The sequence below is a fragment of the Peromyscus eremicus genome, chromosome X (genome assembly GCF_949786415.1).
Source record: "Peromyscus eremicus chromosome X, PerEre_H2_v1, whole genome shotgun sequence".
Lineage (NCBI taxonomy): Eukaryota > Metazoa > Chordata > Mammalia > Rodentia > Cricetidae > Peromyscus > Peromyscus eremicus.
Window position 1 is genome coordinate 131,263,404 of NC_081439.1, and position 19,454 is coordinate 131,282,857.

The following is a 19,454-nucleotide window of genomic DNA, read 5'->3' on the forward strand; positions in this document are numbered from 1 at the left end:
TGGCCAGGTGAGGTTAGCTGTGGCTTGTTCTGTCTCTCTGACCTTCCAGTGTTCACCCCAATAACTGGACTCAGGTTTGATTTTATTAATAAGAACTTTTAAGATTCATGCTACACTAGGGAGTGAACTCAGGTCCTCATGTTTGCAAGACAAGCACTCTTCAGGCTGAGCTAATTCTCCAGCACCTGACCTTCCTTTCTTATGCTGGATATGCCAAGATTATCCGGATGACAGGGTGTCTTATCTTTGATGTTGCTTTTGGCAGCAAATGCTGCATTTTCACAGAAGCATGCACATACTTCCCTCCTGATCACTACAAACATCACCTGGATGGATATTGGATGAAGTTCTAGCCCCTCTTCTGAGGGGTTTTATGTTGATCTTTGTTTATTAGTGGCTTACTCGGGAAACCACTTTAAGAAAGCAGTTACTTGTGTTGCTAAGGATGCACAAAGCAGAGCTGTGAAGTTGACCAAAAAAGTCATCTTGAACTGGCAACCACTTGTAGCACCTCTAAACCAGGACACTTGTTTTTGGGATTCATGGTATAATCTGCTATTCTGAAATTCAGGTTACTGTTATTTACTGGTCTCTGTCCCCTAATACACATACAATACTCTCAAAGGGGCTGTGAGGTGCCTGATGTGTGGCTCTTAGGATAGGCATAAAGGTCTAGTTTTGTTCACGGTTGTATTCTCGTTGTCTGGCACAATAAAGGCTCACGCATGACTTTATGAGGGATTCAATCCCTGCACTCTTTTCTTCAGTGACTTCCCCCAGCCCTAACATCATTATGAAGGTCCTAGCCTTGTCAGTTTCTTTATTGTCTCCACCACTAATCAATTTGTTTTGCTCATTTATTCATTCATCATTCTTTTTTTGACATTCTTTCCATGTTTATTCTCTCATCACACAGGATTCCTGCGTTTTGCTCCTCTAATCTTACCTACCCCACCTCCTCTCCTCACCCCGCCCCAGACACGCCCCCATCTGTCCTACCCCCTTTCAGGCCAATCTTAGCCAATAGGCCAAGGCCGGGGCGGGGCCTCACTCTCAGTACCTTAGGCGGCGCCCAGGCTCCGGAAACAAGCCCCGGGGCTGCTGGGCTTCGCCAGAGCTGGCTGTTCTCGTGACGCTTCCTGCCACGCCAGGCCTGCTTGCACCGGGCCAGCTCCGCTTCTGCAAGGGCCCAGAGTCAGGCGCTGCGGGCCGGGTGAGCGTACAGACCGCGGGAAGGACGTGCAGCTCAAGTGATCGTGAGAGATGTGTGAGATCAAGGATGTTGAGGCCCAAGAGAGCTTGCTGGGCGGCGGGAGAATGTGCTTGGGGGCTTGAGTGAGTGCGTGGACCGCGGGAGAATATGCGGGGGAGGATAGGGGGCAGAGTGGGGAACTCCTTGGCCTGGGACAAGCCAGGGGCCGAAGGGGACCCGTCTCTGGTGGTGGGTGCGCATGGAAAGGCCCTGAGGCCTTCTCGTGCAGGGTAGGGGGCAGCGGTCAAAGGCAGGAATTGCGGATGTGTTGAGGCCTGTGCTGCTCTTTGGAGGATGCTAAGGATTGGGAACCGGTCAGGAGCTGGGGGTGGACCCCCCCCCACACACACACAGCCCCTATCGACATGGAGGCCGCACATGGTGGCTGCAGGCATTGGCCTAGTGGAGAATGGCTGAACAGACTTTTTCCAGTATGGGGGAGGGGTTGCTCCTCTGGGTCCAGTAGAAGATTCCAGCTTGGGGAGACCTACCTTTCCATTTGAGTAGGGGTTGTGTGAGGATAATGGGGCAGGTATGTTGCCTAAGGCAGACAGCTGGGGGTGCAGAAGAGTCCTTGCTGGAGGAAAAGAGTTTCTACTGTGGCCCTCCTGGAAGCCACATTTTCTGGCAATACTCCATGGCCCCCTTCTCCTAAACTCCTTTGCTGGTTCCTCCAGTCTATATTTGGGTGATTAATTGCATGTCTTTTAACACATGCACGAACTCCCACTTGTCTGCTGCCCAAAGCCCGTGGTCCTTTTCAGCCCCCTCCCACCCCCGCGCATTCCTGGCTCTCTTCCCAGAGGGTTCACCCTGTGCCAGCTGACACCCTCTAGTCAGCCTTGCACTCCCAGGCAGCCAGCCCCCTCCAGTCTCCTTGGCCAGTGGAACATTTCCTCTTAACCTTCAGCCCCTACATTTTCCTTTAGCAGAAATTTTCGAATGGGACCAGTTGAATAGCACCTCTCCTAGGACTACTGTCTTATCCCTTCTCCCATTGGGCCTTGTTATAGAAACAACATTCGCAGTGCCTGACACAGTCTGGTCCATTGCTCCAAAGTGGTCCTGCATCTGTATTTAGAATTCCATGGGACAATGATTTCTAGCCTTCTGTCAATGGTAGAACCCTTAGAAAATCTGCTTAAAAGTGTGAGTTCTCTTGCCCAAAGTCTGACTACCAGCACAGCCTCAGAAGGAAGCTCCTGGATGGGAAAGCTGTCTGATAGGAGACACGAGGGAACCCCCAAATTCTAGACAGCCCCAATGTCTGCATGTTGAAAGATGCCAATTCCGTGACACCCACCCAGACCTGCTGCTCTACCACTAGAATTTTCACTGAATCAAAAGTCTGGTTTCTAACACAGTTATCCAGCCCTTCCAAAACTGGGTTCTTTGGATGGCCTGGGACAGCTATATAGCCTTTCACCATATCCCCAGTTTGGAATCTTTTATATCCAGAGAGTGTAACCTCAGTGATTCTATGCTTACAATTTATTTTGATTTTTAGAAAGATGTCAGTGCATATTCTTGGAGAAATGGGAACATAAACCTTTCCTCAATTAAACACAACAAACACTACAAAATCCCCTTCTGGTCTACCTTCTGGCTTTTTATAGAATGGAATAAAGAGGGAAACCTAAACAGAGAGACAGGTGCCCAGGCAAAGTGAGAGAGAAAACAGATTCCTTCCCACCCACACATACAGAAAAAGATAACACAGACACAAATATCCCAAGAGAAACAGACTTTCCTGGTAAGACAGTCATCGCTTTTGACCTTTTAGGATTCTGTACTTTTGAGGAGCAGCCAGATTTCACAGTACAAGATGGGCCTATGAGCCTCTTGCCCATCTCCTAGCCTGCCAGATTCATTTAAGAACATAAAGGCCAGGAGCACCTGTAGCCCCAGGGCCCGCTCAGTAGTGCTTGCACTGTTGACTCACTGAGGTACATCCAGGCCTTGGCAGTGCCAGTTCAGTTATACAGCTTGTCCTGCCCTTGAGCACTCATTACCAAAAGGACAGGTTCCTGGAAGGTGCACATATGAGCCTGCTTCTGTTCACCCGAGTTATTTCAATCCAACAGGTGAGACCTTCCTTATTGGACTAATCTCTTGGAACTGTTCTAAAACAAGATGAGTCATCCCTGTGTGTCTCTTTTGGGTAAGTCTAGATGTTTGCAGAATGTGTCTGCTGTGCTGCTGGAAGGTACAAGACAATAAAAAAGTGTTTGGGTTCTGGAAGCTCATATATGCTAGTGTTGCTGAACTACTTGCCCAGAAACAATTCTGGCAATCTTAGATACACAGTGCCAGGGAGAGAAGGTGCCTGGCAAGGAAAATGGGGAGACCAGGGGATCACTGTGTGGGAGAAGGAGCTGAAAGCTCCCATTGGGACCAAATCTCTTTCATGTGTTCACAACCTTGAAACACATTTGCCCTGGCCCTAAAGGGAATTGAACAGTTAAGTTTTGTGCTCTCTTCCAGTTTTGTTTTCTGGTGGTGTGATAAAACACTCTGACCAAAAGCAACTAAGAGAGGAAAGGGTTTATTAGGCTTATTACTTCCAGGTCATAGTCCATCATTGAGGGAATCCAGGGCAAGAACTATGAAGGAACACTACTCACTGACTTGCTATCTGGTTCACTGCTTAGCTAGCCTTTTATACAGCTCAGCCTCACCTGCCTAAGGGTGGTCCCCTCCAACATCAACCATCAACCAAGAAAATCTCTCCTAAACATGACCACAGGACATTTTGATTGAGGCACTTCTTCAATTAAGGATTCCTCTTCTTAGGTGACTCGAGGTTTGTGTAAACTTGATGATAAAACCTAAACCAGCATGTCCTAAAGATATTCCTACTGCAGGTTCTCATTTCGACATTGAGGCACTCTAGGTGTTTGGGGCACCCTTGGAAGCTTTTGGAAACTTCCAGATGGGTCTTATTTGAGTGACATTGCTGCCTCTTCCTACCCTGCTGCCACAGAAAGATAATACCTGTCCAGAGAAATATAAAAGACACCAAATTGTTTACCAGTTTTTAATGATAAAAGTTGTTTTATATCACTGTTGAATTCAGCTCAATTTCAGGTGAAAATCAAATGACTATTTTGGGTCCCTTAGTGTTTGTAATTCCATGCAGTAAATTCAGTAAATTGCTTAGGTAACTTACATTGTGACTGAATAAAATTCTATTGTGTCTGTATACCATATTTATGTATCTGTTGATGGATGCTCAGGCTGATTCTTTGAATAATACTGCAGTAAACACATATGTGGAAGTATCAATGACTATACATTAATACATTTAAAAAATTTTTACATATTGCTCTAAAGCAAGATTTTCTTACCACATGAGCTCTGGTGTTTTAGAATTCACAGTTGTCTAGCCCTGCAATTGACACTGACACTGTTGTCGTACATGTTTTCTCACAGCAGATGTTTACTAAACAGCTGCAGCATACATGGACTTGGCTATGCCCAATATGAAATTTGCAATTAACCTTGACAAAGCCTTTGTGCTCTGGGTATGGATAGTCCTGGCCTTTGTGTCCCATGTAAAGAAAGACAGTGTTGTTTACCTTAAAAGTTGGTTTGTTTTCCTGCAGTGGTTCTCTCAGCTTTCTTTCCCAGTTATAGGTACTAATATACCATGGAAAATTCTTTAGACTTCAGGGTACGCTTTTATATCCTAAATAAAAGTGTCTTATGTTCAAGGTTAGCATTACCCTTCATGTCAATTGGTTGTACTACAATGACTTTCATGTTCTATATGGAATTGCTTTGACCTTGATCTCCAAAGATCTATTTCAGAAGGCAATGGATACCTGTGATTGTCACTGCATCCAGCTTCTTTTCTAGATTATATTCCACCATGTTAAAGTGGAATAGCTGTGCAACACAGAGACTAAGACAATTGTCTTCAGGATTGGTAGTAGTTTTATTTTTAACCACAGTAGGGATTCATGTGTATTATCATTTTTAAATGATTTTCCTATACTTAGGATAAGCTCTTTTACCTGCCACACTTAGCTAATTGGGTAGAGTTTAGCTTCCTTTTGTGAAAGCAGAGCCAACTTTTTCCCTCTTGTTTTCATGAGTACCTTTTAAATTATCTCTATGTGTTCAAGTTCTCTGTTACTATGGGTGGCCATCACATAGCCACCAGGAGCTAAAGTGCTCTCAAGCCAAATCCCTGGAGTGAACTAGTACAGGAAGGGCTACTCGTATTACTATATAGAAAGGATAATTAACAGTTCTTTTAGAGTTGTAGCTCTAGGACTTTAACAGTTAATCGTGCCAATTAAGAAAAAAACACTTCAGTGGGATTTGCTCCATTAAAGGTGCATAGTTTGGAAGATGGGTGTGTGTGTGTGTGTGTGTGTGTGTGTGTGTGTGTGTGTGTGTATGTGTGTGTGTGAGACAGAGGAAAAGAATGATGTATGTATTTATGCACTGAGGCTCTGCAATGGCATGTTGATAATATGGTTTAAAGGTAGCTACAAAACATTCATCTATACCGTGAAGCCTGCACAGTGCTCACTATCAACTGATCTTCTGGTTCTGGCTTGGGTGCATAGGGTTATACATTATTTTCTTGAAAATGATGGTGATAACAACCAGTTCTAGGTTATGATAGTGAAATTATGTGACAGGAGACACACAGCTCCAAATATTCATCCTATGTGCTTCATAAAAAGAAGCTTGCTCCATCTAACAAACCACTCTGGCTCACATTGATTGCGTTGTTCCACAGTACATCATGTCATGTCCTACATGGTGCCAGGAGCTGCTACAGATACTGGGAATTTAGGGGTAACCAATGGAGAAAAGGCCCTGTCCTGTTGGATCAGATTTTTTGTCTGAGAAAAATAAGCAACTTCAAAGCAGGATTTTTCATTAGTGAAAATGTTTAAAGGAAACTGCCAGGGCTGGAGAATAAAGAGATTTTTAAGGAAGTGACATTTGAGTTAAGGCCTGAATTATTAGAAGGAATCTTCTGCAATAAGAGATGGTATTCTTGGCAGGTTCACAGGCTTTGAGGGCCACAGCCTTGGCATCTATATATCTGCATGAAGGTCAGTGTGTATGGGTGGGGTGGTTTTGAAGAGGGAGCAGGATATGCAATTGTGTACTAGACCAAAGCTTATTACTGGCTTGAAGGTAAGAAAAGGTTTATAATTAGACCATCTTTTTCCAGAAGTGCATACATGATGTGATGTCCCTCTCTCCATTTCATTTGGTAACACCAATGTCAATTGGAAGTGAATTGTTTTAAAAACAAAATCATGTAATAAATTTATGACCAGTTCATTGTGTTTGTATAAGAAGTCAAAATCAAACTAGACATTGAATGCATACCAAGAAGAATCCATTAAGCCAGAGGAACCCTGCTTTGGTGACACTGGAACAAAGAGGGTTTTTCTACTGAGTATCTCAGGATGACCTCACACATTTGGAGAAACACTTTTGCTAGGCAGTCAGCTAAAAATGGGTAGGAGGGCTTGCAAGGACTTTGAGGTCCCATTAGACCTTCTGACTATACCTTTCTATAAAGCTGATAGCTTAAGGAGAAGGTTCCAAAAAGTCTGTGCTTAGACTTTCTGGTCACTCCCCCTTCACAGACTGCTTACAGATTTCCACTAGTCCTCTGTAACTGTTTTTCCGCATACAGGTATCCTAAGAAATACTCGTCTTTTTGTCTGACCTCAAGGGCCATTCTCCTGTCTCCTTGGTCTCAGCCCTGTTCTCTAGCATGCTGAGCATCTGTCTTGTCCCAGGTTTACCTACCAAAGGCTATCTAAAATTGGACTTTTCTGATACCAGTGAAATTCTGCTTGATGTCTAAAAAGCCACACATTAAACACATTAAAGAAACTGAAGATCTTTCCAGACCTTGTCTCTCTTCTTTTGTAGCTACACAAACATTGAATCAGTGTGCTTATTCTAGCTACAGGTCAGTCTCAGTGTTTTCCTTCTTTCTATGAAATGTGACTATTATGTGTATTTGTTTTCTCTGCTTTCTTTTTCCTCTTTGGGTTTTCAGTCAAATGTTATCCCTACCTGTATCTTCTCTGAAAAATCTGCTGCATGTTATCTTGATCTGGCCACCTGTTGATTTTTATACTGAAACCTTTCAAGGTTTCTTCTTCTTGTGAGTTCTAGGACCTTTCAGTAGAATCTTCAGAACTCTGAGCCATCCTGGTCATTCTTCTGCTTCCCACTTATTTTTTTAAATATTGAGATTAGACTCTTCCTATTCTTTAAAGTATACTATTTTCTGTGCTTTTACTTTTTTTTAAAAAAAAAAAAAAGATTTATTTATTTATTATGTACACAGTGTTCTGCTTGCATGTGTCTTTGCAGACCAGAAGAGGGCACCAGATCTCATTACAGATGTTGTGATCCACCATGTGGTTGCTGGGAATTGAACTCAGGACCTCTGGAAGAGCAGCCAGTGCTCTTCACCTCTGAGCCATCTCTCCAGCCCCCCTGTGCTTTTACTTTTAACATGTCTGTGTCCTTAACACTTTTTTAGACAGTATGCACTCTTCCTTTTTAATACAATCTAACAATTTGTACCTTCTGATTGAAGTGTTTAATCCATTTATATTTAACTTAATTATCTGTGTGATACAGTTTAAGTTTGCCGTCCTGCTATTTATTTCCATTTGTCCCATCTCTTCTTTTCTCCTTTTCTTCCTTTGGAGTACTACCATTCAGTGGAGTCTTGGAGAGCTTGATAAAAACACATGCTTATATGTTTAGCTACGGCTTTTTCTTGAAATGGTCAGTTAAATTTTAAAGATTTTGAAATGCAAAAGATGAAAGTCTTATGTTTCCTTATGCCTTTACATTCTTGGTGTAGTTCTAAACCTAATTCCATTTCCTTCCACCTGAATGTCTTCCTTTGATATATTTTATGGTACAGAGCTGCTAATGGCAAATTGTCTAAATGTTGGTTTTTATATAAAATATTTATTTATCCTTCATTTTTGATGGATATTTTTCCTAACTATAAAATTCTTGGTTGCCACTTTTTTGTTATAATGCTTAATTATTTTCTTTCTTTTGTATCGTTTCTTTTCTCCAGCTACTTTTAAGATTTTTCCTCTTAGCATTTTTAGAAATTTAATTATGATGGTAGCTCTCCCTCTGGCTTCATTTGGATAGCAGCCATTGCCATGTCTTCTTGTTTTCCACTATTTCTTATAGTATCTAATCTAATCACACCCAGTGAAATTTTTATTTTTATATATATTTATCTACAAAAATTTCATTTGGTTCTTTTTATATCTTCTGTTTCTCCCTGTGTCCCTGTTTTTCTTTCAGTGCTGGGGCGTAGTTAAATTATTGTTTTTCCTTATCTGTTAGTTCTATTTATTTCTGGATGCTTCTATTGACTGAGCATTCTCTTTGCTGTCGGTCACATTTTTGTGTTTCTTGGTAATTCAATTTTTTATTGGAAATTTCACACTGTAATGATTATTTCATTGAGTGTCTAGACTTTGAGGGTTATGAGTAGTTATTTGTGGGCCAGTTTGATGTCACTGGGGCATATATTTAAGTTTTTATAGGGCAGATCTTTTGTAATTTGGGCTTTAAGGATAGACAAATCTTACCGTTGAAGCATGATCCCTCTGTATTGGCTTCTGAATGTCCCTAGGGATCATAAAGACTCTATGGGTGGTGATCAGACCTTGAACATCTCCCTATCTTTGTATGTCTTGGAAACTGTTCAGCTTATAGTCCTTGGGAGGTTCATTCAATACTTGTAGTCAGAAAAGATTCAAGAGAAGCCTTATACATACCTTTTTACTTCTTTTTCCTACATAGGACAGTGCTTTCTGAACTCTGCTCTGCAACCTTCATCCTCCCCTACCACCCTGAATGCTAGCCTTCTGATGAGGTTGCTAAGCTCTGTTTGTTTGCTTTCACCCCTCCTACACTCTCCTTCTGGACATTGCCTCCAGGCAGAGCACTGAACCGATGACAGGAATTGCCTCATTTGTTTCTCTGGGGATCTTGAACCTGTGCTTCCTACTACCCTAGTATTTAAAACTATTGTTGAAAACTTGTTTGTTGGTGTTAAATCTGTTCCTTGTTACTCCATCAAGGCCATATATGGAAATTTCCATTCACCCCTTCTAAGATGCCATATTTAAGTCTTTCTGGAGTACCTGGGTTTTCGTTGTCCTTCTGTTAATGCTAAAATGCTTCCTTTTCACTTAATTATGAGTTGAATTGAGTTGACATCAGAACTTGAATTATGTGGCTGTTTCTTTGAACTCACTGAAGTGGGAAGCCTGTAATGCACAGGCATCTGTGGTAAGCTTACAATAGCTCACTTACTTGGCAACATGGAGGAAAAGGTCACATACACACACATGCACACTTCAGATCTTTTCTTTATCAATGTAATATTTGAAGATCTTTTCTTAGACGTATTTTTCTCCAGCTGTTTTTCCAACCTCCCATTTTGATGATTAACATAAAGAGGGTTCCTCCTGGTTTTTTCCCAATGTCTTGTTACACTAGGGTGTGTTTTTAAAGGCCCCACTGCTAGTAAAGTTTAAGTTCTTGCTCTTTGCCATCTCTCTTCCTTTCAGTGGCCCCATCAGTTTCAGGTGTCCCTGAAAGGACCCCTTATCTCTGAGTTATTTCTTCTGGTACTCTCTTTAGTGTGCTTCCTTCCTATATAGTGTGTATAGTGGCCTCATCCAGGCTTACTTTAAGGAAACCCTGTAGTCAGCCAGTCTCTGGCAGCTAGTGTTCCTGCTAGCAACTCTCTGTAGCTGTCTTTGACTCTGCCTAGGCTAGCATTTGTTTGTCTTATCTTGCCTCCCTCTGGCCTACCTATATTAATTCTTTGCCAGCCTACTTTCCTACTGTTTCATATATGTTTTCTCAGGCATACTCATGTTCTGCCTTGCCATTCAGCCCCACCTGGGAGAGAAGACTCTGTAAGATTTAAAACTAGGGAATAGGAAGTCACTAATGCCATCCCTGGGGACCAAGAAACAGGGCTGTTGTCACTCACAGCTTTTTTCACTTTCCTTAGCTCCACCTGCTCCCCAAGGTCTTGCCCTTCCCCAAGATGGAGCCCCAGGAAACCAGGTCCTGGCAGTCCCTCTTGAGATGCCGGAGGCCCAGGTGAGCTGTGCTTCCCTCTTGCCTTGCTTGAGATTTTGTCACTGCTCCCTGATTTTGGCCTCAGCCTTTTCCTCTTTGCCCAGCATGACATGCAGCAGAGTATGAGCCCTGGCTACTGCCTTCTTTCCTGTCCTCTGCTTCTCTCCCACAGGTTGCCAAGGAATGAATGCCCAGTGTGCTTATGATACCCATTGTATATGTGAGAGAGCTAAGTCTGTGTCCTTTGGGAAGACAGTAGGAGTCCCAGGGTCAGACAGCCCAGGTCTCCTTGAGCTTGATCATGTTTTCTTTCTAGGACTCCTTGGGATTGTGGTTAGAGCTCCACATTAGCAACATACACAGATATGAATACTTCAGGCCCTAACCTCTTACTCCTGGCATCACTGGTGCCATGCTGCCTCATTACAGATTAGGTTAAAAGACTGACTATCAATGTGATTTATTTCAGGATTTGGTGTCCTTTGATATTGTTCCGTGGCACCTCACAGAACAGGAGTGGCTGAGTCTGAGTCTGAGCCCGGAGCAGCAGGCACTGGCATATTCCAGGGCTGTGACCTCCATTGGTAAGGATGCCCCAAGAACTTCTCAGACTCACCGTCTACCGAAAGTGCAGTTGGGGATACATGGCCACCCATACACAACTTTACTTTGCTCTTCCTTATTGAGAATACTCAACAGCAGATTCCTCCAACTCATCTTGGCTTGGAAAGATCTCTCCATTCCTGTCTGTCACTTGAAAGACATTAGAACAGTAGTCAGTGAAATGACTGAGCAGGAAAGGTGCTTGCCACAGAGTCTGCTGACCTAAGTTCAATCTCCAGAATCTATAAGGTGGGAGGTAACAATCAATTTGTGCAAGTTGTCTCCTGACTTCCATAAGCGCACCATAGTATGAACATGCCCACATAGTCACATACAATAAAGAAATAAATGTGAAAATAAAAATTAGAGCAAACCTGTCATAATTTAGAGTACTTTTAAAATTTAATATATTGTCTTCAGATAAAAAACATATCAGACATTAAATTGATCAGAACAGATACTATACTTGATTTTAACCATAAGGCTGAAATGACAAATTATATCAATTATATCAATATATACAAATAAATGCAGTATATATACTATATATGTGCATATTGTATATACACACACATAAATTATACCAACCATATGGCTAGTTGATTGGAGCTCATTGTTGAGAGTTGTTGTTTATCCATCAGGTGTTTGCATGGGGTGGGGGATTTCTGAAGAAAGAACTGTTAAGAGTTTGGTTTAAGAGTTGTAGAGGTCTGGGAAGAGCATGGCATTCAGTGGTGGGGTATTAGAATGGCTTGGTAGACAATGGGGTAAGTTCATCTGGCCAGGATGAACTTCTGTTTTTCTGGGGCCTCTGTTAAGGGACCAGAGCCTGCCTTTCTACAGTCCCCAGAAGGAGCTGGCCCTTGGGAAGTGCATTTGCACTGCATGTATGACTTACATAATAAAGTCATAGACAGCTCAGGAGATTTAGAGGGGATCTCCTTTGACAGCTCTTCCCTTGTTCCTCCATACTTATCAGCTGCCTTCTTCCATTAACAGGAGTTCCTGTTGTGAGTCCTGCTTTGGTATCTCACCTGTCACAAGGACAAGTTCTGTTGGTATCAGATCCATCCCTCAGCACAGATCACACTAAGCACACTGGTGAGCATAAAGGAAACATGAAGAAGCATGAGGAAATTTGGGAGAGGGGTTGAGATTTGGGTTGGAGGGGGCTACTGAGCTCTTGGGGTTCAAGTTAGACTCAGGAAGACCAGCTAAACTTATGGGGTCTAGGATTAGGGTAGAGGGCCCAGTTGAAGCTCTGGTAATGAGGTGTAACTGTCCCCTTGCTAAAAGCAAAGGCATCTTCACAGCTCCTTTGATAAGCAATGTCCACAATCAGTACTCTCCCACATTTCCTTCTGGTGCTTGCTTCTGATGGCTTACAGGCCCTTTCTGGTACTCAGCAGTTGCAGGAGAGGGGATTATCAACAAAGGAAAGTAGCCTTTTTCCCAAGCCTTCTGTAAATTGTTGTGTCTCATTTGTCATTTATTATTGTAGAAAGCACCTCTGTGACCTCCCACCAGAAGATGGATGAAGAAGCCCAGCTGCAAGAGATGGCGTCCACGAGCTCCCCGAGGGCCAATGACCCCAGCGCTGAGGTCAAACAGAATGGGGACTCTGGGGGAAGGGGAGGGAGCCCACGAAATCTGCCCATAGAACACCATTTTGCATGTAAAGAGTGTGGGGACACCTTCCGCCTTAAAGTGCTCCTTGTTCAGCACCAGAGGGTTCACAGTGAGGAGAAGGGCTGGGAGTGTGGTGATTGCGGGAAGGTCTTCAGGGAGGTATCAGAATTTAATGAGCACAGGAAGAGCCATGCAGCTCTGGCCGCTCAGTCCTGGCCTGGCCCCAGTCAGGCTCTGGAAGATGCCTTGGAAAAGAGGGAGCAAATGGAGAGGGAGGCGAAGCCCTTTGAGTGTGAGGAGTGCGGGAAAAGGTTTAAGAAGAATGCAGGCCTTAGTCAGCACCTGAGGGTGCACAGCAGAGAGAAGCCCTTTGATTGTGAGGAGTGTGGGCAGTCCTTCAAAGCCAACACCCACCTCTTTCGACATCAGAAGCTTCACACTTCGGAAAAGCCCTTTGCGTGCAAGGCGTGCAGCAGGGATTTCCTGGACCGCCAGGAACTTCTCAAGCACCAGCGGATGCACACAGGCCACCTGCCCTTCGACTGCGACGACTGCGGCAAGTCCTTCCGTGGTGTCAACGGCCTGGCAGAGCACCAGCGTATCCACAGCGGCGCCAAACCCTATGGCTGTCCTCACTGCGGCAAGCTGTTCCGGAGGAGCTCAGAGCTCACCAAGCACCGGAGGATCCACACGGGTGAGAAACCCTATGAGTGCAGCCAGTGCGGCAAGGCCTTCCGCCAAAGCTCCAGCCTGCTGGAGCACGAGCGCATCCACAGTGGTGAGCGGCCTTACGCATGTGGCGAGTGCAGCAAGGCATTCAGGGGGCCTTCTGACCTCATCAAGCACCGGCGCATCCACAGTGGACTGAAACCCTATGAGTGCGATAAGTGTGGCAAGGCCTTCCGGAGGAGCTCAGGCCTGAGCCGCCACAGGCGGATCCACAGTGGAGCCAGGCGCTGTGAGTGCAGTGAGTGTGGTCGTGTGTTCAAGAGGCGCTCAGCACTGCAGAAGCACCAGCCCTCCCATCGGGAGTAGACACTGCCTTGGGACCTATATCAGGGGTCCACAGAGGCCATGGCCCAGTCAAAGGAGATGAACAGTTTTGTAGCGCTTATCTATTTTATTGTGTGAGAGGTTGGAATGATTTGTACTGCCACCAGCAATTTATAAATGTTCATGTTTCCCACTACAACTATTGAGGGTAACTTTTACCATTTTAACATAGCTTGGCTACTTTTCCTGGCAGATAGTACTGTCAAGGTATTTTAATCTTCATATCTAGAATGAGAAGAAAAATCTGCATATGGGGCTCTAGTGGGGAGATGGGAAGTCCTTTGCAAGCTCTACCCCTGAGGACTGTTCAATGGTATCAATATGATGATGCACCTTTCTTGAAAGGAAAATTGCCCCAAGATTTTGGCCTACTTGAATTTATAAAATTTTAGGGATGTAAATAGATCAAATGCCATAATATTTAATTTATTAATTTAGTTTATAAGATACATATTATAAATCACATTATATGGAATAATATATTAATTTAGAGAATACTCTTTTTCACCATACTCAATTTGTTTCTAATTCTTAATGGGCATTTTTGACCTCACCAACATGGGAACCTGTTTGAGTCATCAGTCCCCTCTGTTTTGAGCTATGGTAGCACTGTGACAATCCCTGCATGAGGCTTTCACTGGAAGTTTCCTCTCAAGCCGTAAAAACATATTCATATAACATTAGAACCATTACTTTGTGTTTTTAAATGAGTACTGTACCTACAACATAACCACTTAAAGTGATGCTTTCCCAAATGGCCTTTAAAAAGGCCATTTTTTGCATTTCATACATTACTCTTGGGTCACACTCCTAGTAAAACTTACTGAGCTGGACATAAACCTTTTTTATTGTCTCTCATTTTGCTATGCCAATTTAATCCAATGTCCCCTATTAACACCATAAACATCAGTTGGGGTTTCTCCTCACACGGTATCATCTTGTTCAAAATAAAGTGAGATAGCACCCTCAAATGAGAAGGACATCATCAGGACTTAAGGTGGAATGACTCCTCTTTCTTGGAAGATCCTCACCTGATATCAGACATAAATGGTACTTCTCCAACCCTCCATTTCCAGCTGTGAAGTGGGGAGTAGTCATAGTCCCTACCTCCTAAGGTTCTCAAGGAGTGTGCCTTGCCTGCAAGAATGCTGCCTGGCAAGGAGGTATACTCAGTGAAGGTCACTTGCTGACATCCCACAGCTCATTAGTACCTGAAACAAGGGTGGACCCTCGGGCCTCCTGACTATTATTCTCATCTTTCATGCTATGACTTCAGTACTATTTCTGTTTTCTTGCATGCAAATTATCCGTTCATCTCCTTTGACTAGATATCAAGTTACCTTTGGATATATTGACTTTATATAGTAGTTCTTTCTATATCAATTGTGATGTTATTTTCCAATTTTTATTGCCTGGTTTTTTTAGTACTTTTATTACATTTTTGTTGTGCAGGCTTTGGATTTTTTTACGTATCCTTGAATTCTTTCTTGTCTGTTAACTTGTGACTTTCATTGCTTCAGTACTTAGATATGATGACATTTTCTTTGAGAATTTACTTATAAAAGAGAAGCTAAATCCCTTGTCCACTAAGAAAGTGAACATACAAGGTGGGCAGGCTGGATGGGAGTGGACCAGAGAAGCAGGCCCATGCCTCATCCAAGATGCAGACTCTATATATGTCTGTGGGCAGCACTTGACTATACAACCTGGCCACTGAGGCACACTAGAGACATGTCCATCACACATTGCTCAGAACACTCTGTGACTGCTCATCGTTATAGCCCCAGCCACCAGCAACAGGGCTCAGCTTTACCTAGACCAACAGAATGGTCCAAATATGATCTGGCAGCATCCAATCATCCTTCAAGCTATCAGGAGCCTTGACTATTTTGGATTCAGCGACTGAGCAGCAGCTCTACCTAAGAAACATCTCAGACACAGAAGACTCACCTGACTGGTGTGTTATATGACCTCTATCCTCCTCCCATCAAGTGACTCTGGAATGAGAGAGATCAGTTTTGTAGTTTCTGCAAGTAGGATGAGAAATCTACCCATGTGTTCTGGCATCACTTCCTGCAGCCATATTTAAGGGATGACAACATAGGCCTGGAGAGAAATGAAGCTGTGTTCCTCCAGTAGCCTGCATGCCATACCACAGAAGTTGCACCTGGTTGCACCAGGTCTGGTCCAGGACTTGGAATAGCCATGCCCAAGAGGGGCAATAAAACAGGATCAGAGGGCAAGAAGCCATTCTGACAGTCTATGTAGCACAGAAATCAAAACTGATCACCCTGCTGTTGGGCCTTGCTTCAGGCAGCCCCCTTTAGGAGAAACAGCAGGTGGGGAAGATAGCCACATCAAGGCTGTGGCCTGAGTTTCCATTTGTGCCCTAAGGGGTGTTGGAAGGTCAGAAAATGCCCTTATGGTAGCCTAGTAAGGCAGGTCCAGCCCATCCTGGGAAGCAAGGTCTGACTGATAATGACCTCCATAATCTTGGCCAGAAGGGCCTCTCTAATGCCTGCAGGCCACCACAGTGGCTCTGTGGGCCTTCTCCAGGCTGAGAGAAGCCAACAGCAGTTGCTGCACAGCAACTCCTATTGCTCTGTGGGCTCAGTTCTGGTGGTTTCTTGTGAATGGGTCTGGACCCACTTCTTTCTCAGATTACTCTTCTCATTGTGAGCTGTTAGGACATGTTTTGTACAGCTATTGGGTAAGGAATGTTAACATCAAAAGAAACAAATCTGGCACATTTGCCTTGAAGGAAATGCCATTTCTTGCTCATTTGCTCATCATTTGTCAAGGTTGACAAAAGGTATTATTGAAGTCTAGAGTAGCACTAACTTGGAAGCCAGCAGTGTGATCACTGTCCAGGGCATGCCCTAGGACATGACATCTCTTCACATCCCTTCCTGCCCTCTTTTACTCTTTTCTAGTTTGGATTCTGTAATTTTTTCTCAAACAAATCCTTGTTTTAGAGTTAACACTATAAACCAGTGTTCTTTCCATGACTATTATTGCATCAGCTTTTAAATGGTGTTGGTGGTGAAATCCCTACTCTTTCTCCAAATGCAGTCAGTGTGTGGCTTTAACATGTGGCTCATAGTTGCATCCTTTGCCTTGGGTAATGTGGGGGTGGTTTTCCTTGGACCCTCTAGGTGTACTGCTATGTCCCATGCAAATGTGAGCAAGCTTCTTGAAGTGTATGCTTGTCTATGCATCCATGTATCTACCTCATTGCACTTTTCTTTCTAACCACATATATTCTTGAAAGGGAATGGAGAACGGCTAGATTGCATAGAATTCTGGCTCCCTGTAGAGATCCATTCCTTTACCATATTAAGAAAGAAACCCCATGTGGCTTTTATTAGAGTTTGTAATACTTGCTGAAATTTTTTAAAAAGCAAATGTTTACCATTTTGCTGCTTATTATGATTAACTATATCAATTAGTTGTATAATACCCACTCTTGAATTTACAGAATAATCCCCACCAGATCACAGTGTGAGCATCTTTCTCCCATGATACTGCAGTCTGTGTGCTTGATTTTTATGCTTGAAGTGGCATGACACCTGACCTGCCTGCAGTCCTGGGCTGTGGCCCTGTTGTGTGCTACATGACTCACCAGCCCATTTTTGGGCCACATTAATTAAGCCAATCCCAGACACCTGACCCAAAGGCAGCAACCAGCAGTCAGACCTGATTGGAGAAGATAGACTTGGCCTTTTAGGCATGTGAAATGCAAAAGAGGAAGCTGAAGACTCTGGTTGGTATTGGACCATGGAGGGAGGCACAAGGTATTTCAAGGAGTTCCCCCTGTGAGTAGAACCATAGTGGAGATCTACATGTTCCTGCTGTCCTGCCCAGAGCTACTTGGGTCTCACTCTGAGGGAGGCCTGAATATATGTTCCTGGATTACTGGCAGCTGCCTGAATCAGTCTATGTGTGTCCTCAGCATATACTTCCTCCCATTGCCCTGAGCCACCTTGAGTGGGTCTGTGCTTTTTGAAATTTGGCAAGAGCCAGTTGCATTTGACAATTGGGTAGCTTCATGAGAAGACTTGTATTGCTGGCTTTCCTCACATTCTACCCACCCAGCATTCCTGGCCTCAATCCCAGTTTGATTGATATTAACACCTGTTTAAATGTGGTACTGTATTCTGTTTACTAAGATGGGTAGAACTCTATGCCTTTTAGTCTCTGGGTTTAACCCATGATCTTCTGTATGAGTGTAGTTCCTTTTCCGAACAACATTTGGCTCATAAGATGAGCTCATTGTAGCCTGTTCTACTATTTTGGAAGTGTTTTACTGTTTCCAGCAAACCTGCTAGATTAGGGGATTGATAACACCTCTATTCCTAGTGTGCTTACATTCTGTAGTTTGCATTATGTTGGTTTGGTACTTACTTTCAAAAATAGAAATGGTATCTTTCAACTTGATCCTCAATGCTACTTGTGTATCTCTGAGAATAGTAGTTGTGTCCTACCCAGTTTGTATTCAGTTTTGGGCATTCTTGTTCTTCCCCAGTCTGATTATCTTGTCTGTTTTATGGCACTCACTATAATCAGCCTTATACTAGAGCTGTTTGTGGACTTGGCTTCTCCTCCCCTTTTCTCAGCCTTCCCCAAACTATTAGATTGTGAGCTCTTAGAAGACAGGGGTGGCCTTTCATGTCTAATCCCCTACCAAATCTAGCACAGTGCCTTGCATCTAGTAGATTTCAATAAATATATGTTAAATGGCATAGGTCTTCCTTGACTCATTTTGTCCAGGCTTCACTTATCAGCTCTTTCCATTGTCTTCTCCATGAGGTAGTCCACACAGAATCACCCTCCTAGTATCCAACTCAACTGCCAGCTTGCTTTCTGCAGGGATTTGTGGTCTTGGCACTTACTGGACACCTGGAGGGGACAGGCAGTACTGGGGTAGGGGAAGGGAGGTTTGCCTGTAGCCATGAGTTGGCTCTCAACAGAAACATCATTTTCTCCATCTCAGTGCAGGCTACCCACCTCTGAATCTGAGATTAAAGGGCCTACTAAGTCCAGATTTGACTTGCTCAATTAGAGACTGAGAATGAGATGGCAAATGAGTTCTGGTACTGGAGAGTATACCTACCTCTCAAGACTAAGAAAAGGCAGTAATGGAAGGTCAATCCTTTTGGTAGGCAGTGGCTGGCTCTCTGGTGAACATTGCCTCAGAAGAGAGATCAGGCCCCCAGGCTTCCTGACTCCTTCAGATACAAAGGACTCAGATGTGAAGGCAGCTGCTCCATTTGGGGAAGACCAGATCCAGGATGGGAGACCCAGTGGAAAGCAACATTTTAAAAAAAAGTATGACTCCCTAACCAGTTGTTTTCCCTGGATTCTGGAAAGGACCCAGGCATGCCTAATCATCTTTTACTCTAGGATCCCATCAGCACAGCCGTTGATTCTTATAGATTTGGGTGGGAATGGCTTCTGGCAATGCCTCTTTCTACCGTACTATATTGTCATCCTGACTATGGGCCATCCCCTACCCAGAAGTCTCCTTCACCTCAGTGCTACCTCCCATACCATCACTGTCCTTTACTCAACTGGAAGAGGTAACCACCTCCTTCCAGGGCCCTTTGTGTTACCAAATCATGTCCAGACTGATTGTGAGTGGCCTGCATCCAAGAGCCACTTCCAGACAGGGTGGGGTACATCTGCCTGAGCCCTAGTGCTTGGCTGTAAGGCTGTGCTTGTTTAGCAGCAGAGAAAGCAGGTGTCTTTGGAGAGCACAAAAGGACACAACCCTTCCTCCTCCACTGAA

The 19,454-nt window shown here is 43.8% G+C and overlaps 1 protein-coding gene and 1 pseudogene across 1 annotated transcript; one reads left to right on the top strand and one right to left on the bottom strand.

Annotated features, from left to right (window-relative positions):
- The first annotated feature begins 1,104 nt into the window (after nt 1-1,104).
- Nucleotides 1,105-18,554, top strand: Znf275 (zinc finger protein 275). Its single transcript, XM_059250583.1, has 6 exons — nt 1,105-1,213; nt 3,337-3,413; nt 10,311-10,402; nt 10,851-10,965; nt 11,984-12,085; nt 12,486-18,554. Exons 2-6 carry the CDS (start codon nt 3,386-3,388, stop codon nt 13,646-13,648), a joined length of 1,500 nt encoding a protein of 499 aa, XP_059106566.1. The 5' UTR covers nt 1,105-1,213; nt 3,337-3,385; the 3' UTR covers nt 13,649-18,554.
- On the bottom strand, nt 11,369-11,480 carry LOC131900342 (U2 spliceosomal RNA; annotated as a pseudogene).
- Nucleotides 18,555-19,454: the final 900 nt, after the last annotated feature.